The sequence below is a fragment of the Pteropus vampyrus genome, unplaced genomic scaffold, assembly GCF_000151845.1.
Source record: "Pteropus vampyrus isolate Shadow unplaced genomic scaffold, Pvam_2.0 Scaffold15, whole genome shotgun sequence".
NCBI lineage: Eukaryota > Metazoa > Chordata > Mammalia > Chiroptera > Pteropodidae > Pteropus > Pteropus vampyrus.
The window spans coordinates 7,437,067-7,461,828 of NW_011888796.1; the positions used below are offsets into that span (position 1 = coordinate 7,437,067).

The 24,762-nt window shown below is 31.3% G+C and overlaps 1 protein-coding gene across 1 annotated transcript in view; it reads right to left on the reverse strand.

The window, feature by feature from the left end:
- Positions 1-5,194: 5,194 nt before the first annotated feature.
- LOC105310048 (leucine-rich repeat-containing protein 9) overlaps positions 5,195-24,762 on the reverse strand; it is an 82,161-nt gene continuing 62,593 nt past the window's right edge. Inside the window, exons 28-34 of the mRNA XM_023526702.1 lie at positions 22,782-22,918; positions 19,701-19,918; positions 16,068-16,136; positions 12,245-12,385; positions 8,067-8,211; positions 6,235-6,403; positions 5,195-5,414 (exon numbers count right to left, since the gene is read on the reverse strand). Coding sequence (XP_023382470.1) covers positions 5,375-5,414; positions 6,235-6,403; positions 8,067-8,211; positions 12,245-12,385; positions 16,068-16,136; positions 19,701-19,918; positions 22,782-22,918 — 919 coding nt within the window. The 3' untranslated portion in view covers positions 5,195-5,374. The remainder of the gene's footprint in view (positions 5,415-6,234; positions 6,404-8,066; positions 8,212-12,244; positions 12,386-16,067; positions 16,137-19,700; positions 19,919-22,781; positions 22,919-24,762) is intronic.

The following is a 24,762-nucleotide window of genomic DNA, read 5'->3' on the forward strand; positions in this document are numbered from 1 at the left end:
GGACATATTCTATACTCTTTTTGTCAGCTAGTTTTCGAAAATTGTAAATCATGCACAACTATCACCCTACAAATCATTGCAAATAAAATTTAATTTATTCTTTTACTAAAGCAGTAAACTATATTAATATTTAATAAAAGTTTTCCCAAAATGTGGAAGACAAGTCTTCTGACTGACTTGCAGCTAATTAAAAAAAAATAAGCCATCAGTTATCCCAAAGTAGCCTATGAGTTACGTATGTTATCTAGACAAGTTTTCTTTTTCAGTGTTTTATGATTGTACACTAGTACCTTTGCCACTAACTCTAAATTAGCTCTGTTTTTGGAGAGCAGGAATTTTGACATATATAGTGCACTGATTGAGACAGACTACAATATTAAATTGTTATAATTATATGAGACCTATATATTGCATTTTTACTTGTATCATATATGTGGTATGTATATATAAAATTTACAGATGTACACTATGTTGTTGCTTAAAAACTACAGTGGTGGCAATTTTAAAATTGCTTTGTTGCTAACAAGGGCTTAATACCTAACACGGAAGATTGCTTCACAAAGTAAATTAATCAGGGAAATATGCCAATTTTGACTTCATTTCCATCCTATTGAATTACCACATTCAATCTCTTTAGATTTAAAGCTCTTCATTCTACTGTTCCTCAACACTCTTTATAGAATTCCAGCTTGCTTTTCACCTATCTTTTAGCAGTTTAACATAGATGGCTGGATCAAGTCCATTGTTTCAATTGTATGTAGCTTAAAAAGCTCTGCGGTATTTTAGTCTTTTCATTGTATTTGGCTTCCTTGAGTGCTCTGCTCATTGTGTTTTACTCATACTCTGTTTTCTAAACCCATTTATTCCTATTCTTTCTGAAGACCCTTGTTCATCTGGGAGCTTAAATTGACTTCTCCTCATTCTATTTCCTTAACTAAAAATGCACCATTAAGGTTGATTGAACTCTTTTAAAGCACTTCATAAAAAAATGAAAAGCCATAAGAAAGTAGGCTACCAGTGTTTGTAAATACCTGTTTTCAGTCAAATTGATAGGAAGGAATAAGAAATAATTGGAAACTTAAAAACGTTATTGATATATTTTTTTACAGATTAGTCTTTTTGGTTGTTCTTGAGAGATATACTTGTAAAACATTCAGAGGACAGGAGAGACGACGAGTGGCATTATGTTATAATTAAAGGTAGAACAAATAGTAGAGCCAACCTACTCAAATTATCTAAAACGTTTTCTTAAAAAAAAAATGTTTTACACTAAGCAAGATGTAAAACATGATTAAAATCTACAGCTTTTAAACCACATGACCTTAATTTTTTCTATGTAAAATATTATTTAAAAATAAATGTAACCATAAATGGTTTACAAAACCATAAAACATAAATGGTTTACAAAAATAGTAAGATCATCACCTTTTTTCTTATTTGTAATGTTTAAAAATGGAACTGCTGGTATGAAATATATTTAAACATTTGGAAGTTAATTAGAATTATAAAATTAAAACCAGATGAAAATGAAGACTACTATTTGTGAAAAATACTTCACATCCATTTTTATTTTAATGTTTGATCAAAATGTAATAATTTTAATGTTATCAAAATATGTTATCCTGATGAATTTTTATTCAGAGCATATGCAAATACTCTTATTTTTAATTCAATATAAGGAAAAATTCTAATTTTAAAATTAGCATTGCAGAATCACAAATATTTTAGTGGAAAAATGATGATTTTGATGAATTGGTTTTTAGATTTACCTAAAAGAATGTATAGTTAAGGTAAAGCCTAATAAATAAAACATAAATGATAAATAATTTGATTTCAGGTAATTAACACTTTCAGAGGAACTTCTAAGTCCCTTTAAATATACTATTTTATTTTCAGGTTACAGCATTTCATGTTTTTGCCAAGAAGTCATTCATTTTATTTTAGTTATGAGGAAAAATCATCACCAAAACAAAATTTTAAGATAAAAAATATATAAATTAGGCCAGAGAAATGTCTTTCAGCAGTTTACAATTTTATTTACAAATGAACTAAAAAGTAATAATAGATTATAACTTCTATTTTTTAAGATAAAGACTAGTAGAACTAGCATATTTCTAATAAAATAACTGTGTACTTCTTGCTGACCTTATTCTAAAAGGCAACTATAAACTAAAATTGCAATTCAGTATAGGTTTTTCTTTAAAAATATTTCAGTAGTGGAGATAAGATTAACGAGATAACTTGTTAAGCACTTGGAGGCCATCCGGAAGCTCTAAGTTTTATAGTAGAACAATGAATAAAAATGGCCAGTTTCTATCCCATTAAAAAAACTGATCTTATTAAATTCATTGAATAATCAACGGAACTCTGCCATAAGTGCTAAAAATAATTTACTTCTTTTTATATCAGTAATATTTAATTAAAGCTAAGAGTCTATAGCATGAGTAAGAGTAAGGTTTAATGTTTTAAAACACTAACACTACTCAGAATGTATGATAGTTTATGAATAGTGAAATGACATATTACTTAAATATAAGGATTAAAAAAACTAATCATGAATGCCTACAAATACACACACATACAGTGCACACTAAACATTTTAGGCAAAAATATGTTCACAACCATAGTTAATTTCATGTCAACAGAGAAGTATCAAAATAGAAATAATAAAGTTCTTATTGAACAATTACTTAATTATAGTCAATCTTCATATATTGAAATCAAAAGATCACTTTGGCATCATCTATATTCAGTTCAGCATTGTAGGCTCCTAATATGTATTAAAAATGCCTTAATTTTTAGCTTTTCAGATTGTTTGTGGAATTGTCCTTTAATTTAAAACAAGTCACATAATCAGGCACATGATTGCATGCAAAATCTATTATGACATTTGCTGGAAGCAAAGAACTAATTTTACTGTAGAAATTATACATTTTCCCTATGCTAAATACACTGGAAGAAAATGAATAAGTAGTTTATTGTTTTTACATATATTAGGACTCTACAACGGCTGATTCAATAGCGCATTAGGAAGAATTAAATGTCAATTTACTTGTAGTAATTGAAAAGGCACTTAATTTCAAGTTGAAAACATTTAGGATTTGGTGTGATATCTACTCTTTGTTTTAAGCCAGTTTTTAAAAAAATCTATAAACTGAGACAATACATTCCTTTTTGTTGCAATCAGTTGTGAAGTGTCTTATGAATAATTTGTAACTATAACTTAAAATTTCAGTTCGTGAATGATTTACTTAAAATTTTTGTGAGCAGATCTAAAGTCACTTCTATAAAAGCATCCCTCATATTCAATTACATTTTTATCTGTTTTGTTGATTAGGAAAGGGAGAAGTTTTAGCTATTGCCTTGTGAACTACACATCATAACCAAGAGCCTAACCTATCTAGGCATTCCCAGAGGAATATGTTGTATATCATGTCAGTGTCATCTGCTATCATGGCAGAAAAAAATTCAGAACTGCTGTGCCAAATTATGTTAGTAATCATCCCCCTCATTGCTTTTATAGAAATTACTTATGATATGTTTGTGTTAAAATATTTTAAGGATGGGTCTGTGTCTCTTTTCTGTACAGCACTTAGTAATGTGAAAATACACGTTTATTATTATCCTTAGTATTACTATCAAATTATGTATTACAAAGTAATTTACCTTCAAGGAGAAATTCAGATGTAATTAAAAATTTATAATAGAAATAAAATATCTTAAAATTTAACAGTGTTTACATAACAATCAAATAATAGCTCTCAAATATATTACACATGCATAGGAGGAATGGCTAAAAGGATATATGGCAAATGTTAAGTGGATGCTGGATAATGAGTTATGTTTTTCCTACTTTATACTTTTCTTCTTTATACTTGTAAATTTTTCTCCAGTGAAAATCTGATACATTTATTTTTCCCATCCAGATTATTTTAAAAGATACATTTTATTTTAAAAGTAACATCTATTAAGTATTTTACTTATAATTGCAAAAGAAAAAAAAGCAGATGATGCCACAGTAGTGATAGTGAAGATCAGACCCTTATCATTAAACTGTAGTGAAAGCAGTTGTCAAAACCAAAGGGCAACGAAGACATCTCCTGGGCATCTTAAGAACTGCATTGTTTTTTAAACAAAGCATCTTATTTCCATCTAAGAGTAATAGTTGTTTAAAAAACCACACATTAAGAAGTATAAAATCAATCTGTATTAAATTTCACATGATTAAATTACAAACATACACCATTTAAAGAAGAAAAGACACAAAATTGTTGCATACACATTGGAATTAGTTTCCAAAATAGCTTTAAAACTATTTCCAGATAGATAATAAAATACAAATATTTTAGCAAAAACTATTTTTATGTAAGGAACATATAAAATAGGAAAACTATGCAATGTTGAACCAATACTTGAAAAATTTAAGTAGACTACTTCATGAATCACAGAGTCCTTTTATATCAAAATATGATTGACAATTTAGTCGCTAATTTAAAGAACTGTATTTAACAAATAAGCAAATTAAAAAAAAATTTGACTTATTTGTGATATGTCCTAATATTAGACAATGTAATATTTTAGAAAAACTATTTCCAGTGAAATATAATTATTAAGGGTCCAAATTTTAAATATGTCTACTCAGTTTGAAATGTGTTCTTTTTAGCCTAAAACTATATCTTTATGAGAACAATTAACCAATTTTGTATATAAAAGAGTACTCTTTTATTTGCAGAGCATGAATAACTGGTTGCACCCACAGTTAGCCACTTTCAGGAAGTACAATTGATTCCCATGGTTTGCTTCTCTAAACAATTCCGAGGGCAGACCCAGTTGAGGGTTTTTCAAAGCATAGTCGTAAAAAAAATCATCTGTGGTTCAACTAGCAAAACTCATCTTGCTTTTGTAATCATTGTGTTTGGTAAGAAATGTATGCTTTAGTTTCAAGTAACCCCAAATGAACAGATATTCTACAAATGAAAGTAAACTTATTTCCTAAAATTACCTTTCTTAGTATCTTCATATGATAGGCCATAGTGAGATTTTGTAACTAAATGCTTCCAATACCATGACTAAATAGTTGATTCTTTGGACTTCGTTTTATGTCACTTATATCTTTTTAAATTGTTGAATGATAAAATAAGCCCATGATTTTTATAACACAGAAATTTAAAAGAATAATTAAGATAACCATAAAGAAAATTTGAGAGGTGATATTTAAATTCACTAAGGGTGATAGAGATTATCTTCATATGGAATGCACTCTTCAGTAACATAAGTAACATGATTATCTTATATTTTTTTGACATTGCTAGTTTTTGCACAGTTACTAAACAGAAATAGGTTTCTTGGTGTATATTCATTTCTCTTTAAGCAGTTACATTCGATTCGCTCTTGGGAAGTGGCTGCCAGGAATTCTGTCAGAAATAAAATATTTATTAGTTAAATAATGCTGACTTAATTTCTTAATAGATTTGCTTACTTAAAGTAATTCTGCAGTAAATAATTTCTGTGTTTTGTATATGTACAATTCAAAAAGACAAAAGAGAAAATGATACTATTCTTGGCTACCTAAAAATCAGATTATCCTCAGGACTCAGGACATGACTGATTATAGCAGGGAAGTCAGTACAGAAAGAGCTAGATCTAGATCTGCTTGGCTACAAAGAAGCTGGGGGACAAATAATTGGAGATCTAGGCAAACAGGTATATAGCAGCAGAGTAGATTCTTAATGAGCAAATTCTTAGGCATGGACTGGCATCTAGGGCTAGAATCCAGATGTGAGGAAGTGCAAGTGGGAACTATAAAGAAGAGGTTTGAAGAATTCACAAAATTCTCAGCCTTTGTGATTTCAGAGAGTTGAATTTACCTGTTGTTCAAAACATAAATGAATTGCTTTGCATGTTCAGTGAGTAGAAGTGAGTTGGGAAAGAATATAATTAAAAGTAGTTCTCATGTAATTATTTCAATTTTTCCTTGCATAAGTACTAGGTGAGCACTATTCTACCTTGATAGCCATTTCTAAGCCTTTTTGAATTATGGTGTAAATACACTGGACTTTGGGGAAGGTTTGGTGGATATGGGAGAAGTCCTATGCTATCTGGCAGTTTATGCCAGCTCTCAGAGTAAATATATAATAGTATATAACAATTTTTCCTACTTTTGTATGTGACTAGCAAATCTGAGGTGGTTTGTTTTTAATGATGAGAAATGATATTAAAACTGAATAGCTTTACCTTCTCTCATCTTGGTTGCTTGTGTATATTTGTGCAGTTGGAGATGCCACATTCTGATGTGATAAAAGAGATGGAGAGATATTTATCCCTCTGAGTTGCTGAAAAGCTATTTCAGCATGGATGCTCCGAGGATTATTTGTCAGAATCCCTGCATTCTTGTTTTTCTTGTCTGAAATTAGGAATTATAAAACGATTAGAATCATTAAGTAATAAAATAAGTAATACAATTTTGTTGTCCTTTAGTTGAATGTATGCTATACATATTTCGTAACATTAATTAAAAACTTTTTGGGGAGTAGAGGAAAAAATTTTTAATAAAATTATAAAATTGCAATATATTTGTAGGACTTAATGCTGCTTAAATTTCTCTGAGTTAGTGGGTCAACTTGATGTTTTTTTAGGTTATTTTTAATAATATGGGTATCTAGAGATAACATAACTATACTTTTTGAAATAAATATTGGGGTAACATAGTCAGAAAATAAAAAAGAAATTACAGAACTTTCCCAGAAAATCCTAATAAATAGCTGCACAATGAATCTTGAAGAAAGATATCTGAGAAGGAAGTTATGGAGATGAACCCAGAGTTGAACTAATGCTAAAAAAAAAAAAAAGATATTGATGACATTCCTGAAGATGACATTATACTGTTGAAGAGGCTGGTAACAATTTGGTATGTCCAGTTTTACTGTTAGTTATATCTACTGGAGAAAAGCATAAAAATCCTCATTATAATTAAAACCTTGAAGCCATAAGTATGTAAAATTGTGGAAAATAAGTTAAACAAAATGTAACATTTTAACAGTAAATTATGTTGGGTTTCTTAAAACTGAGTTTCCTTTAAAAATAATCACACAGAGCAACCTACTATTCTTAGTAGGCCCTCAGATCCTTTCGTAATTATTGTAATGTTCAGTTATATTGTCTAACAATGTTCTGAGGCAATGTGTGATGTTAAAAGAAAATGGAAGAGGTGAGCCCCTTGAAGAAGGAATAGCTAGCTCCAATTTCATAAATATGGCAGCCATATTTGGGAATATGAGAATTAGGGAAAAGGCTTGATCTAAGTCTGAATTAAAATGTATATAATAGAATGAACCATTTCCATGTCCTGCCCTTTTAGTATATTTCCTCCTTTAGAGCTATATCTCTTGAAACTCTTCCCTAGTATTAGCTTCGTGATTATTTTACTTATGGTTTCAAGGATAAGTCTAATCATTCTAAGACATCTTTTGTACCGCAAGAGTGTGTTGTTATCAATATTTTTAATCCTCTGATTTCTACTTTTAGCAGGATGTGCTATTAAAGTGGTCTTAGTAGTCATTTGCTATGAAATACACAAAATTAAATAAAAGCTTTGAAAAGAAATGTCAGGAAATAATTGTACAAGTAATACAAAATTCAAATTATGAACAAATGTTTAGCTACAACATATTAGTAGTTGAGCAGAACCAAAAAATATTATAGACTCTTTGAAATCAGAATGGCCACATGAAACTTGAAGAAACATGCAATTTGAGGAAATATAAAACATGCAATTTTAAGTAGTATTAGAAATCAAAGTGTTATTTTTGTTTCAAATGAAGTTTTTTTTTGTTTCATTTTTTACATTTACTCTTTGGAAGGCTGAGTAAAAAAGGTGAAAGGATTAAGAGTACAAATTGGTAGTTACAAAATGGTCACAGGATGTAAAGTACAGCATAGGGAATATAGTCAATAATATTGTAATAACTATGTATAGTGCTAGGTGGGTTCTAGACTAATTGGGGGGATATCTTTGTAAATTATGTAAATAATATTGAATGTCAACTGTAATTGAAAAAAAAAAATACCTTCGACTTCAGGAGTTAAAGTGAAGTCAGAGCCCAAGTAATGGCTAAATCCATCAGGCAGAATTACATTCGTTATCTTTATGTGAGGAGCTTTCACTTGGCCAAATGATCCACCATCCATAGGAGAACTGGTAACTGGAATAAACTGCATAATAAAATAAAATAAGAACCCTCACCTTCAAAACTCAAATCAATAGGTTTAGTCCTTTTTACAAGCCCCACTTGATATTCAAAATTTTTTAGGTCATGACTTAAATACTCGCCTAAACTCAGAGTTGGTAAGAAGCCAAAACTGTGTGAAATGATCAGTCTTTGGGCCCTTAATCTCCCACAGAACATTATGTTCTGTCTTTTCAGATTACATTTCATCACTAGAATCTAGTGTGATGGCACCTCCTCCTTTCCAAAGGGTCTTAAAGAGGAAAGTGTAGAAATAAGAAAAAGAGAATGAAGGCTTTGTATTGTTTCTTCTTTTTTCTGAAGAGGAATTTCTGGATGGTAGGAGTTATATCTTCTATATCTTTGCATTTCTCACCATATCTCATTAGGAGCCTTGCAGTTAGTTTTTCAAAAACTAATAAGTAGGATTAGGAAAGGCATTGTTTAGCACAATCACTTTTAACGAATGTGCTAACTCTCGTGTTTACATTTTAAGTTAGTTGAGGATTAAGAAGCTTTTTAAAGAATTTCAGGAATCAGCAAATGGACTTGGTTTCCCTGGAAATTTATGTCTGCTCTGTCTTCATTAAGACTGATCTTGTTTATACTTTAAAAAATATAAATTTTGAATATATGGTTCAACTTTTTTAAAAGTATAGGCTTTTGTTATTTGTGTAAAATTACTGAATTCCTTCATACTTAAGTGTTACCAAGAGTGGAGCTTTGTAATGAACACTAAGGTATCAGGCCTTTTATTGAAGCTGGCCAGTCCTCAATTCCCTAACTAATTCTTCTGTGGGAATCTCTTCCCATCACTAATTAAGAATGTTGTCAAGTTTTCTTCTGAAACCAAAGCACCAAAAATGTTCTAGTTTAAAGGACAACTTTAGATTTCATTTATTCTTGATCTGCTGTTAAAAAAGAATAGGAACAACTAAAACAAATAATACATTAGATTGAACTGATAAACTTGAAAAGTATTCTGTTCTTTTGTTTTCTGAACAGCCAAAAGAAGTAATGACTCAATTTTATTCTAGCCATGAAAATAAAAATTATTATTAATCTTCAAATAGATTTCTCCAAAATAAAGACTTCAAATACCCTTTATTATCCTATGTGTAGAAGAATCAAAAATGTTTAAATAAATAAAATGTTTATATATAAAATAAGTAGAAAGAATTAAATTCTTATATATGGCACTGATTCAAATGGCTAGAATAGGTATCTAGAATCACTTAGACAGCATCATAGTTTAGTAACGGAAAATGAGTTCACTATATGAGAAATAGAATAGCCAACGAGCAAACACTGTAGTGAAATACTCATCACTGACTAATATTTCAGTTTATGCACTTTTTTCTGCTATATTAAGCCAATTAAAAATATGTATAAAAATTAAGATCTTTAAAGTTTCTCAAAGTAGTTTCTTGATACGTTATTTAGTGAATTTATATGTAGTTTACACGTAATTTTTCAAATTTAACCAACATCACCTTAAAATAGAATTTATAAATTTTAATGTGACAATTTTTATAGGTCCCTCACTAGAGCCTTCACATATGTGGTGTGGTAGGCAGAAGAATGTGCGCCCCCCCTCCCCCCCACCAAAAAATGTCCATCCACATCCTAATCTCCAAAAAATATGTTACCTTATAGGGCAAAAGGGACTTTGCAGGAATAATTAAATTAAGTATTCTGAGATGGGGAGATTATCCTGGATTATCTAGGTGGGCCCAATAGAATCATAAGGGCTCTTATAAGAGGGAGGCAGAAGGGTCAGAGTGAGAGATGTGATGCCACTGCTGAAGAGGCCCATGAGCCAAAGAATTCAGATAGCCTCTAGAAGTATGAAAAGGCAAAGAAGAAATTCTCTCCTAAAATTTCCAGAAGGAATGCAGCCCTGTTGATACTTTTGACTTTAGCCCTGTCAACTTGATTTTTGGACTTTTGACCTCAGATAATAAATTCGTGTTGTTTCAAGCCACTAAATTTGAGGTAATCTGTTATAGCAGCAATAGGAAACTAAAGTTTTCTTTAGTTTTCTGCTTCTGAAAGCAAGAACTGACTTGCTTCAGGAATATAATATAGAGAAAGGGAAAGGAGGCTTAAATCATTGAACTAAATTTTATTTGATTATTCTCTTTTGAAAGACCTATGACAATAATTTTAGTAGATGACATTAGATGGTGCTCTCTCTCAGAAATATCATACAGATTAGTAGCTAACATTTTTTCATGAAACATAGTTTTAAAAAAAATTTTTTCGTAGATACCACCGACGAATGAACCAATTTTCTTTGCCTAATCTAGATAATCTTTATTAATATGGTACAGCTTTAAGTCTCACAGGTCTCTGTAGCTACTTTGACCTATAATAGAAGCCACTTGGTTAATCAAAAAAAAAGTCAAGGTTAATAAAAAAGAGAATAATTAAGAATTATATGTATAATTCATATTTTTCCTTAAAAAATTGAGAACACAAAAGTTCATGTACTCGCCAATCTTTTGATGAAGTGCCAAGGCCTTTTCTGTAAGTAAGAATACTCTTGATTGGTATTTTATCTAATTGTTCTTGGATAAATCCATCCTTAAGGTTTTGCCTATAATTTCTAGTTTGGATTTCTTTAAAGTAGCAAGACATGGAGAAAAATTTAAATAAAAGAATCTGTCTAGGTTTTTTAGAATAATTTCCCCACGTATTTTGTCTGAATTTTTATACTTTTCTCCTATATTTCAAAGTTTTTTTCTCCCAATCTAACTTGAAATTGACTCTCTCTCTCTCTCTCTCTCTCTCTCGACACTGATCTTTATCCAGATGTTCCAAAATATGGCATTTGGTTTTCATAGAAACATATAAATAACAATTTAAAATGCATATTTATAGCGTATCCGTTTATTTAAAATAAAAGAACTAACAAATTTTTGAAAAAACACATTCAACTTTTGTTAAATACATGAATCTATTGCTGAAGGCAGGAGTGGACTAGAGGGGTGTTTACTAGTATTAAACGTTCAGTATGCTCTGGGAATCGGTTTGTGTTACAGAGGGAATGGAGAGCATTGGGTAATAGAGTGAATTAAGTGAAAGTATCTACAGTAGTCTCATTTCTTTCCTAAATATGACTTTTAAAATTAATCTTTGTTCACTAATGTCCTAGTTCTCTGGCTTTCACCTACATTAGAGGTTCACTTACATTCTCACTCACTGCCCTCCTTAGTCCAGTTCTTCATAACCTCTCTCTTCGATTATTCTAAAAACCTCTTACATGGTTTCCCTGTCTCCAGCCTCTCCTTTCTCAAATGTTGCAAAGGCACAGCTCTAATAATATCACTTCTTTGTTAAACAAACAAACAAACAAACAAACAAACAAACAAACAAAAAACAACACATAGCATTTCTGTATTTAGTCTTTGGAGCATGGTCTTGAAGAACCCTGCTGATCAATGACAGGATCCCTTAATGACATGCTTTGGTGGCTTCTTCTCTTTCTAATCCCTTTCCTACCAGTCAGATACCTTTTTAGAGTTCATAGGTACAAGGTCCAATTATTCTGCTAATATGGAAGAAAAGAGGTACACATCTCTCTTGTTAGAGAAACTACATAGTCCAGAGAGTTGAGCTCAGAATTCCTTCCTTCTCTTCCTCTCTGCTTAGTGGAAAGAGTTATATTGTTAGTTTCTGTTTATGAAAGTGATATAGCATTATCAGACATATACTGAGCAAGAGGCACACAGATTTAAAATAATTTGCTTTATGTCAGAGTATTTTATTAAAAAAAAGAGCTTCCCTACTTGTGTGTGTATATTTGTGTGTGTGAGTGTGTGGGTGGGTGGGAGTGTGTATTCACCAGATCAAGCTGCCTTCGATAGTAGTCACTAAATACATACTAAAATAATCGACAAAAACATCATAGCCTATGTTTAAATATTCAAGTAAAGATGCACAATATATAATACAATGTTCATTTACTGATAATTTATATATTTTAAAAGAAAAAGTATAAATAATATAAATGTTACCGAATTTTTCTTTGCTTGTAGTTCAGAGAAGTGAAATTCAGCTTTTGCCCTATCATCTGAATTCACAGGAATTCCATCTAACATCTGTAAGTTAGGCAGTCGAAATATGAGCACGTGGCGATGTAGCATTTTTCTACAAATCTGAATAAAGTTAAAAATAATATTTCCTTAAAAAACCTTTTATTTCAAAGATTAACCTTTGTAGAGAAGAAAATTTAGCACAAGCAGCAAAAATGACAAATGATAAAAATATGAGCTCCCTTTTTGAAAGATTTCTCAATTCTCTATTATGGTAAATGAAATTAAGAACACGTTTTTTCCTTTTTTTTTTTTTTAACCAAGGCTACCACTTGAGGTTTAGTGTCTTTATTTAGTGTATATGATATTGTTCATTAACTACAGGCAATCGCAATTCATGAATAGGATTATATTATAAAAGTTCACTTGTAAGTAATTAGTTTGAAACATGTATTTTCCCATAGGCACTATGCAATTTAATTCAATACACATCTATTGAACTGTATGATCCATCACTTCATAGTGCCAACCTACTCTTAAAAATATTTGCATATGTGCATAAGAAGACGTGTAGAAAGAGGCTGTTATCTTTAGAAGGGTCTACTTGCAAGGATAGCTCTTGACTAGTGATTGGTACTTTGGAAGTGTTCCCACATTCCTTAGCATAAGGGTAGTTCACTGTACCTAAACTACATATACAAAAAATATGATTTAAGCTTGACCTGCTTTCCTTCTGGGAGTCTGAAATTTTGGTATGTAATAGGCATAGGGTACCTATGTGACCAGCCCCCAGTAAAATTCTTGAATGCTAAGTCTAATGGGATTCCCTGGTCAGAAACATAACCCACAGTTGCTGCATTTTTATTGCTGGGTGAAGAGTGTGTACTGTTGCGACCTCTCAATAAGAAGAGAAAGAGCAGAAGGAATTCTGCACACGGACTTCTCCAGACTCTGCCTGTGTCTTTTCCACTCATCACCTGGCTGTGTATGCTTACTATGTCACTGATAAATCTTAGCCATGAGTATGACTATATGCTAAATCCCATGAGCCCTTCTAGCAAATCTCTAAACATGGAAGTGATGTTGGGGACTGACAACACAGAAAATGTGTTGCAGTGTTTGAGATAGCAAAAGAAATATGCACCACTGTTTGCAAAAAGAAAACAAACAATAATCAAAAGGAAATGAATAAACAGTCTATTTTTTCAAATGTAGTATGTATATACATTAATGGAGAGAGCTCTCTAAGACATATAATTGAGTAAAAAGAAAAATTTGACCACATTTTAGGCCAGAAAATAAGTTTAATAAATACCAAAGATTGAAATAAATAGACTGTATTCTCTGACTAAAATGTAATAACATTAGAAATAAATGGCCAAGAGATAACTAAAAACACCTGATAGGTTTTAAATGAACATACACGCCCCTCAATAATTCATGGTTTAAAGAAGAAATCTTTTGGAAAGTAGATTTTAAGAAATAAAGAACAGGAAAAATACGACATATCAAAACTTTCAGAATGCTGCTAAAGCAGTGTTTTGTAACTTAAAATTTATTCAATTATAAGAAATATTAAATATTAATGAGCTAGGCATCCTACTGAAGAATTTTTTAAAAAGCAAATTCCAAGAAACTAAAAGAAGGAAATAATAGACTGGAAATCAATGAAATAAAAAACAAAGAAATAGTATACTTGATAAAATTAAAATACATTCTCTGAAAAGATTAATATGATAGACAAACCTTTAGCAAGACTTATCAAGAATAAAAGAGAAAAAGCAAAAATCAACAAATTTAGGTATAAAAAGGTGATAAAACAGGTAAAGTGGAGATTTTAAAAATTCATGAGAGTACTATGATAGCAATACATTTAAAATTTAGTTGAAAAGGACAATTTTATAGAAAAAATAAAACTTCTCTATATTGACTTTTGAAGAAATAGAAAACATGACTAGATTAATAGCCTCAAAAAATTCTGAGTAAGTAGTTTAAAACTAACTTAAAAAATATTAAGCCCAGAGAGTTTTAGAGATAAAATCTAATTATCCTTCAAGGAACACATGTGTCTTCTTCTGTATAAACTAATTCACAGAGTAGAAAAATAGAGCTCCCCAATTAATATCATGAGGCAAGAAAACAGCCTTGATCAACTTGAAAAGAATACGAAGATAAAATTATATAATTTTCTTATTTCCATAGATACAGATACGCTATATGAAATCTTAGTAGATTGAATCCAGCAAAGTATAAATATGACCAAGTAGTATTTATCTCAGGAATTTAAGGATGGTTTAAACCTAGAGTCTATTACTGTAATTTACCTATTCACAGATTAAAGAGAAAAACTATATTACTAATTATTCAAAAGCCAATGTCCGTTCATGATAAAAACAGATAGTAAACTGGAATTAGAAAGGAACTTCCTTAAAATGTTGAAGGTTATCTACCCAAGAGCAAACATTTAACCGCTACAACTGAGAAGCATTCTTTTGAAGTCAGTCTACTATAATTTTCTATTCGACACTGTAATAGAGATCCTAGCCAGCACACTAAGAAAAGTAAAGGAAATAAAAAACATAAGGATTGGAAAGAAATAATCGAGTCATTATTAAAGATAATATGATAGTCTATAGAGAAAATCTAACAAAATTTGCAATCCTAATATTAGAACTAAAAACAGAGAGTTCAGCAAGGTTCCTGGACAAAGAATAATATGCAAAATCAGAATTTCTAAACTTTGATACCAATTAGAAAAATGTAAAAATATATTGTTAAAATAGCTATTAAAACAACAGAATAAATTGAACCAAAGATAATGAAAACCTTTAGGACTAAGTTATAAATCATTATTAAAGAACATAAAAATACAGGGATACTTTTGTTTATGAATGGGAGGGCTTAATACTGTAAATATTAGGTAAGACTACTTATTGTATTTCTTTTTTGGTGGAAATAGCTCTATGGGTTCTCTCAAGCCCTTCACGCCTACACTAGGGGAAGCAGAGTGACTTAACTGATAAATCTGGGAAGACTGAATTAGGCGTGTTTAGTTCCTGTCTTTCCTTTCAGGAAGGAGTTCATTGCTGGGAGAATGCATTCTGTTCCTCCAAGAGAAGCTCTCCTCCCACGTGAAAAGTCCTGAATCAAGTATTTTCTGTTACTGGGTGACCATGACTGCCCATTTCTAGGATCTATTAGCAGGCCCATTTGGCTTTCTCATTAAGCAAAATATTTTCACCTATCTGCCATTGTCATATTTCACAATTTGTGCAGGTATGAGGTAGATAAGTGTGCTACGAAGACTCCAGCAAGAAAGATGGCAAATTTCTCTCAAAATTAATTTATAAATTCAATGCAAGTGTAATTAAAATATCAAGATTCTCACATAACTTGAGAAGCTGTTTGCTAAAACTCATAGAAAGTGTAAAGGGCCAGGAATAGCCAAGACAATGAAGAAAGAAAAAGAGAAGGTGGAAGAGAAAGAAAATTAGAGATGTGTACTCTACCAGACATCAGAACTTAATATAAAACTTTAGTAATTAGCAAAGTGTAATAGCAGGACAGGAATTGACAAGTAAGCCATTGAATAATACAATGTAGAATCCTAACACTGACCCTCGTACATATGATAACGGCAGTTTATACCATAATCAGTTGGAAGAAGACACTAGTCAATAAATTGTGCTTGGATAACTATCTATGCATATGGAGACAGATAAAATTAAATCCTTTCTCACATTATATAAAAATAAATTATATACAACTATAAATAGATTAACTGTTAGAAAAGTAACATACTCACCGGATTGCCATAAACTGTAAGCTCTCTGAGAGAAGAGATACCATCAAGTTTTTCTAGTTCTGCCATATCCTATTCAAAAGTTAGTAAGTTATTATTTGGTTAGATCCAATGTCTTCAAATACACATACACACTGATTTGAAGTAATTATATAAGTCTTAGATTGCAGCTAGTTCATGATGAATCCACTGAAGTGAGCGTGAATGACAATATTCTGTATTGTTGATTAAAGACCGATCTGTGTACCATTATTTCCAAATAAATGATTGGCAGAGATGACATTCTAACATGGGAAAGAGGCAATGTAGCAGCACTTGCAAGAAAAGACCAAATTATTTCTCAGAAAAGTTATGATCTATTCTAGGAGTCAGATTATAGTTGGTTAATTCCCTAAAGAACTGACCCAGAAGTGTGGAGGAAAAAAGGTGAATCAGTCTAAACAATTTCAAATGTACATATTTAAAACAACCTTAACCATAAAGGAGCATGTGATATTGAGTAGACTGCATTCTGATATATTTTCTGGGAATGTATGTAGTTGAAAAACTGTTTCTTTAGTTGAATGACTTGCCTTCCCTTGGATGGCATTATTTACTATTATTTATCTATTATCTATCTATTATCTATTATTTATTATCTATTTAACATTGGTGAAAATTTACAAATACTGTACATTTTAATTTTTGCAAAATTATTTCTAAGATGCTATTTCAGATAAAATTTAGGCAATAAGCTTAGTTTAAGATTGTTGCTAGTTCATTATCATAAAACAAAGTTACTAATATGCTTGCATTTGGAATGACAAGTGGACATAGTCAATTCATCTAGGAAGTATATATAAAAAAATTTAGACCTATTTTAGACCATTTGGAAGTAGAATTTGATTTTTAAAATGACTGATCTTTATTATTTTGATTTTGGCAGTATAAAGGAGGACTTTGAAAAAACTCAGTTATCTATAGAGTCAGTCAATTACTTACAGAGATCATGTGCATTTGACTCATAGGCAGTTCCTATCTGTGGAACCAAAGAGTGGTTAGAAAGCATAGAAATGTGGAAAGTCTTATTTTCTCAAATTAAATGGAGTATAGCAGTGTTCACGAGTGAAGTATTTCTAATCAAAATATCTTTCTCATGGGAAATGTTAATGTGAGAAATTTGTAGAGGATAATGCTGGTATAAAGAGACACCAAACAAACTAGTATGTTCATAATTTAAGGAAAAGGGTTGATGGCTTCCTCTTTTTAATATACAGTATTTTTCACAATGGTGTGTTGAAATTACTTCATAGTGGCTCACAAAAATCATCTGGTAAATTTTCAGGAATTTTGTGAAATGGTCTTTTAGTTTGAAATTGGCTGTAGTGAAAGAAATTATACCATGGAGCATTGGCAAATGGTATTGATCAGGACTTTTTTCCCCCTGGAGAGTCATCTGTTAAATATTAACCAGCACACCAATGGTTGTTAGGTTTTGAGTACACTGTCAGGATAAGTACTTATGTCAGTCATCATAATAGGTCTGGATTGGAGCTTTTCATTCAGGGCAGGAAATAGCAGTGGACTATTTCATGGAGTCATTTCCATTCTCAGGTGATTACTAAGATCTTTATTTTTTCTTTTCTCTTTATTTTTTTATATATCTTTGATGGTTAAATGGATTGATATTAATAATAATGCCAAGACTGCAAGAATAGATGGGACTGCCTTAGGCAAACCAGGATGCCTGGTTACCCCACTTTATGGCCTCAAGAAAATCATCTTTTTTTTTTTTAAGTTTCACTCACCCTACACCCTCCCTTTGGGCAACCATTAGCTTGTATTCTGTATTTATGGGTCTATTTCTGTTTTGTTTTGTTTATTCATTTTTTAATTTTCCACATATAAGTGAGATCATATGGTATTTGTCTTTCTGTCTGACAAATTTCACTTAGTATAATACTCTCTAGGTCCATTCATGTTGTCACAAATGGCAAGATTTCATTCTTTTTTATTGCTGAATAATATTCCATATTGTATATATACTATGTCTTCTTTACCTGTTCATCTATTTATAGACAGCTAGGTTGCTTCCATATCTTGGCTGTTACAATGAATGTGGGGTGCTACAATGAATGTGGGGTGCATATATCTTTTTGAATTAGTGTTTTTATTTTCCTTGGATAAAAATGCAGAAGTAGAATTACTGAATCGTATGGCAGCTCTATTTTTATTTTTTGAGGACTCTCCATGCTGTTTTCTATAGTGGCTGTACTAATTTACAATCCCACCAACAGTGTACAAGGGTTCCCTGTTCTCCACATCTTCGCCAGCATTTATTTGTTGACTTATTGTTGAGAGCCATTCTGATAGATGTGAGGTGATAGCTCATTGTGGTTTTATCATTTCCCTGATTAGTGATGTTGAACATATTTCCTTATGTCTATTGGCCATCTTTCCTCTTGGGAAAAATGCCTATTCAGGTCCTCTGCTCATTTTTTAATGGATTGTTTAGGTTTTTGGTGTAAAATCGTATGTTTTTTAATATATTTTGGATATTAACTCTTTATCAGATATATCATTTATGAATATATTCTCTCATTCAGTAGGTTGTCTTTTTGTTTTGATAATTGTTTCCTTCGCTGTGCAAAAACTTTTTAGTTTGCTGTAGTCCCATTTGTTTGTTTTTTCTTTTGTTTTTCTTGCTTGGGGAGACATATCCAAAAAGATGTTGCTAAGAGCGATGTCAAAGAGTTTACTGCCTATGTTTACTTCTACGAGTTTTATGGTTTCAGGTCTTATATTTAAGTATTTAATCCATACTGAGTTTATTTTTGTATACGGTATAAGAAAGTGGTCTAGTTTAATTTTTTTTTTTTTGTATGTATTGGTCCAGTTTTGTCCGCACCACATATTGAAGACTATCTTTAGCCCATTGCATATTCTTGTGACAATTTATTTCTGGGCTCTCTATTCTATTTCATTGGCCTATATATTTGTTTTTATGCCAGTATCATACTGTTTTGATTATTGTTGCTACTACAAAGGTTAGTAGGTTCAAAGAAAAAAGTATCAAACTCAATTCAAGCTACAATAAATAGGAGAAACACAACACAAACAGATCTAAAATACGACATCAATAACATAAAACATGAAGCGGGGGAGTAAAAATGTAGTCTTTATAGAATATATTTCAACTTAAATGCCTATCAACTTAAAATAGAATGCTGTAGATAAAGAATGATATACATAAACCTAGGATAACCACAAACCAAAAACTTACAAAAGGTATACAAGGGACAAAGAGAAAGGAACCTAAACAAAAGATTAAGGGAAAACAGCAAGCTATGAAGGAAGAGATCAAGAGAATAAGAAATACGATCTTTTAGAGAGGACTTCTGGGAAGAGCCTTAAAACATTTGGAATTAACCCTTTTTAGCAGGTGGATGTATGTGGGCTGGTTGGGTTTGTAAGTCTAGAAGCAGGGCCAACATCTTTGTATCGCAGACTATTTATATGCCTCTGCATCACAGAGTATTTTCATGGCATATAAATGATAAGTAACACACTAGTAATATTTTCATTGGTGTGTTTGGAAGCTTTATGTTCAGAGGAGTTGTCTTAGGAATCTCATGACAAAAAACAAAATAACATTACCTGGATTTTATTATATCCTAGGAAGAGTTTCTCTAGTTTTACTAAAGGTTGTAATTTGCTCAGCTCTCGTAGTCTGTTTTCTTCCAGGTGAAGTGCCAACAGAGAGCTTGGTTTGGCAAAGGCACTGTCATTAAATGCTCTGATGCGGTTATGGTCCACTACCAATTCCTGAAGGACAACTAAGTTGTCAAGCCCTTCAACTTGACTGATTTCATTCCCTAAAAAAGATATGTCATATGTGAAGTGAGCCTAAACTTCCTGAAAAAAGCTTATTTATCTTCGTTTAAATATTTTTTAATCAAATGATGTTTTTAAAGTAAAGTATTGAAAAGAACATATTTCAAAGAAGAAATAGAAATGTAATTTACAAGAAAGTAGCATCATCATCAAATAATATTTGATGTTTGAAAAATCAAGACGTGATGTACACAGTGTACTGCGTTGATCTAATATGTCTGTTGGTTAAGTGCTAAAATAGTTGGTATCGACAAAAGTAAATATATAAAAGTACTGCAAAGGATAAGCTTACTGAGTGTATCTGATTATTCTAATAGGTATTCAAGTAGGTATATATCTAATTATTCATTAAACTAATTTGTTAAGTTGGAAGAATATACCTTAATTGTGTTCTTTCACAAAACATATTTTTGCACCACAACCACATTTAAAAAGAATTCATTACATTCTTTAAAACCCCAATCCTTTCTTTATAACCAGTGATTTCTCTCTACTGTAGCAATCGATACCTTTCTAGGTATTAATTATAATTTCTATGAGAAGACACCTGAGTTGACAAAATGCTTTTATATGTGTTTCCTATTAGAGTCTGAAAATAGGGGAAAATTTACCATTTTTAATTGTCATAAAACTGAGAAGTTAAGTGAGTTGCTCAAAGACATAAAAGTGTCAACACCTAGACCTTTTACATTTTAAGCTCAGTACTATTTCTACTATGCCACACTGTGTTTCATTCACTATTCATTCTCCTTGTCCATTATGGACTGAATTGTGTCTCACCTGCTCCTACCCCCCCGGCCCAATTCATATGTTGAAGTCCTAACCCCTAGTATCTAAGAATGTGACTATATTTGGGGATACGATTTTTAAAGAAGTAACTAAGGTTAAATGAGATCACTGGGTAGGGTTTGGGAGGTTAGGGAGATAGTTGGTTGGAGGTGTATGCCTCCATATCTCTTTCTGGCTTTTCATTTTTTCTTTATACTTATTTCCTAAGTAAGTACATACAGTATGACTTCACCTGTCACCTCCACTGTGATAATTCTAAAATATACATCTCTAGTCCCAACCTGTAGCCCAATATTACTGCTTTAAAAAGTATCCATTTTTATGTCTTGAAGGTATCACAACACTAACTGATCTTTCCATACTGCAAATGAGCTACCTTTCCCAATGACTTTATCTAAGCTTTAGTATCTTCTTTTTGCCCAGTCTCTAATGAAATCATAAAAACATCTCGAACTATTTTTCTCTCTTTATATACGTAATTAGTCATTAAGTCCTAATATTTCCTCCTCTTAAACTGCATGTTGGACTCACTTCTTACTCACCCTTCCCACTGACACTACTGTAGCCCAGGCGCTTATTGTGTCCTTCATGTTGGATAGAAAATACATGGAGTCAGACTAATGTTTTACTCTGTGCCATACCACTCACTGGCACAGATTAAGGTAAATTATTTAGCCCCAGATTCAATATCTTTTTTGCTGTTGTTGTAAATTGCATATAAAATTACTTACCATGTTGGGTTGCTGTGAAGGTTGAATGAAATAATCTATGTAGACAATATCTTACCCAATATTGAATCATAATCGAGGGAACCATTATTGTCAGAGTAAACTGCCTCACTTCCTGCATCACTCTAATTTGCCATGCTAGATGTGGCAACATAACACACTGCCTCTTTACGTTATTAGATTAAAATAGACTTTCTAGGGTTAGGTTGTCTGCTTTTTTTGTATGTCACTGTATCTTTTAAAAGATCTGACATTGTTGTGCTCAATTTCTTCCTCCTTTATGTCTCCAAATTCTTGACCCAACTGATAAGCACCCTTAATAGGCAAAAAGATGCATCAAAACATTGAAAACATGGTCTAGAAAAGCCTGTTTTTCAGAAAAAAGTAACTGCACTCAGATCAGCTATAAAGATATCTCCCCACATATCTCACTGATGGATCTCCCAATCTCTCTTCTGTGTCATTAATTATTGTTAGATTAATGTTCCAAACCTTGTTTTTTTCTCATGCTACTTTTCTAAAAATTTACAATTCCTGTTTATTTTCAACTGCAAAATGAACATTATCCATCCAATTGATCATGTTGTGACGCTTTATATAACCCAGAGAACTGTATACCCTTTGTTTTCATTAGGTTGGTCCCTTTTCAGAGTGGCCCACAGACACTGCAGTCTTGCCCTTGTGACTCTCCCAAACCCCTCTCCACTTACAAAGCCCTTAGTCACGCTCACCTTCAATCTAAAGTCTATCAGTCTTTCAGAGTCCTAGTTTTGTAGAGGAGTTAATGTTTGAGTTTCTCTTTTCTCTAAATTTCTATTACACTCAACTATTACACATAGTCAGAACTTAATTCATCTTTGTTTCTGTATATCTCCACGGGCAGATCTTAAATTACTTTAGAACAAGGATCTCAATTACATATCATTATAAGAATATAGTATTTCTGTATCTTTCTTAGTACCTAGCACAATTATGAGTTTAATTAGTACTTGTAAATTATTCACTGGTTACTTTCTATTGTTTTTAAAATATAATATGATATAAAAGTAAATTATGATGTAATACTTTACATAGCCTTAGAATATTGCACTTTCTAGGACTATAGAATATTCTCCTAGAGAATGCAATATTCCATACCCATAGAATATTGTATTTACCTTATTTATGCAGATAACCCAAGAAAAATCCATTTGTAATTACTAAATATTTTTGTCAATGAATCTGTTTTAAGTATATGTTGATGCTTGTATTTGCTTAATAAAAAAGAATGATAATCAAATCAGTTTTTAATAAAAAAGACTTACACATTAATGCTGTTGCTACTCACCCTGTAGAAAGAGGAATTTTAAATTTCTTAGTCTGTTTAGTTGTAGCTGAATTAAATTACAAATTCCATTGTAGCCCAAATGAAGAACTTCTAAACTGTGCATTATTGGGGGTAAATTTTCAGTGCTCATTGTATCTCTGAAACACACATTTAAGTTCAAGCCCATAAACTTAATTTCAAACCAGTTGTATCATAAAAAGACAGATTGGTATGTACTTACTATAAGTTAAAGCTAAAAAAAGAAAATTAGTGAATTTATTAATAAATTGGAATTAAACTGTAATACGTCTCTTTATATTTTATGTAATAACAATTTTTATTATCTAAAATTTTTTTTATAGTAAAGAACAAAAGTATAGAAAGAGTTACTTAAAATGAAAACAAGAGTGAGTACAATCAGCCAGGAAAAAGAAAAAACATGCATCCAGATTGGAAAGGATTAAATAAAACTGTCTTTATTCTCAGATGATGTGACCTTGTATTTAGAAAATCCTAGGGATCCACCAAAAACTATTGTTGCACTAAAAATGAATTCAGCAAGATCACAGGTAAAAGATTAACATACAAAAATCATTTAAATTTCTATATCCAAGCAATAAACTGATAATGAAATTAAGAATTCTATTTACAAGAGTATAAAAAGGAATAAAATAGTTCAGAAAAAATTTAACAAAAGTGTAAAATGTATACATAGAAAATTACAAATCGTTGCTGAGATAAATTAAAGATCTACCTAAGTGGAGAACATCCATGCTTGTGAATTAGAAGACTCAGTTTTAATAAAATGCTAGTTCTCCCCAAATCGATCAATAGATTCAATGCAATCTTTATCAAAATCCCAGCAGGCCTTTCCCCCACCCCCAGAAAATAACTATCCAATCCTAACAAATGTAAGGAAATGCAAAGAACCCAGAAAATCCAAAACAATCCTTAAAAAGAACAAAGTTGGAGGGCTTACAATCCCTGATTATAAAGTTATAAAGTTATAAAGTTATAAAGCTGCAGGAATCAAACTAGTCTTGTACTGGCAAAAGGACAGACACATAAATCAATGGAATAGAACTTTTACATTGATTGTCAATTGATTTTCAATGAAGGTACCAAGGCAATTCAATGGAGGAAAGGATAGTATTTTCATGGTGCTGGGACAAATAGATAACCACAACCAAAAAAGATGAATTTAGACTTCACATTTCATCTCGCAACATACCCAGAAATTAACTCAAAATGTTTCATAGTCCTGAATAAGTGAAAAAACATGAAACTTTGAAGAAAAATTATGAGAAAAATCTTTGTGAACTTAGGTTACGCAAAGAGTTCTTAGGTACAACACCAAAAAATCACGATCTGTTAGACAAAAAGTTGATAAATTGGACGTTATCAAAATTAAAATTTTTTTAAAAGACATCATTTAAAAAATAAAAAGCCACACATTGAGAGAAAATACTTGTAAATCATTTATTTCAGGGCTAATATCTAGCATACTTTAAGAACTCAATAATAGAAAGCCAAACAAATTAAAAAATAAGCAAAAGATTTAAACAGTTCACCAAAGAAGATATAATAATGACAAATAAGCATATGAAAAGTTGCGCAACAACATTAACTATGAGAGAATGCAAATTAAAACGATGATGAGATGTCACTTCAGAACCACCAGAGTGGCTGTAATCAAAAAGACAATAACAAGTGCTGGTGAGGACTCAGAGAAATTAAAACGCTTATAAAGTATTCTTGGTAATGCAAAATGGTACAACCACTTTGGAAAATAGTTTGTCAGTTTCCTAAAAAGTTAAACATTAAATTACCATACAACCCAGCACTTTTACTCCTACGTATCTACCCAAGAGAAATGAAGGTATAAGTACACAAAAATACTTCTATATGAATGTTATAAACAGCTATAAGCAGCATTATTCATACTGGCCCCCAAATGGAAACAATATAAATGTCCCTCAACTGGTGAATGGATAAACATAAT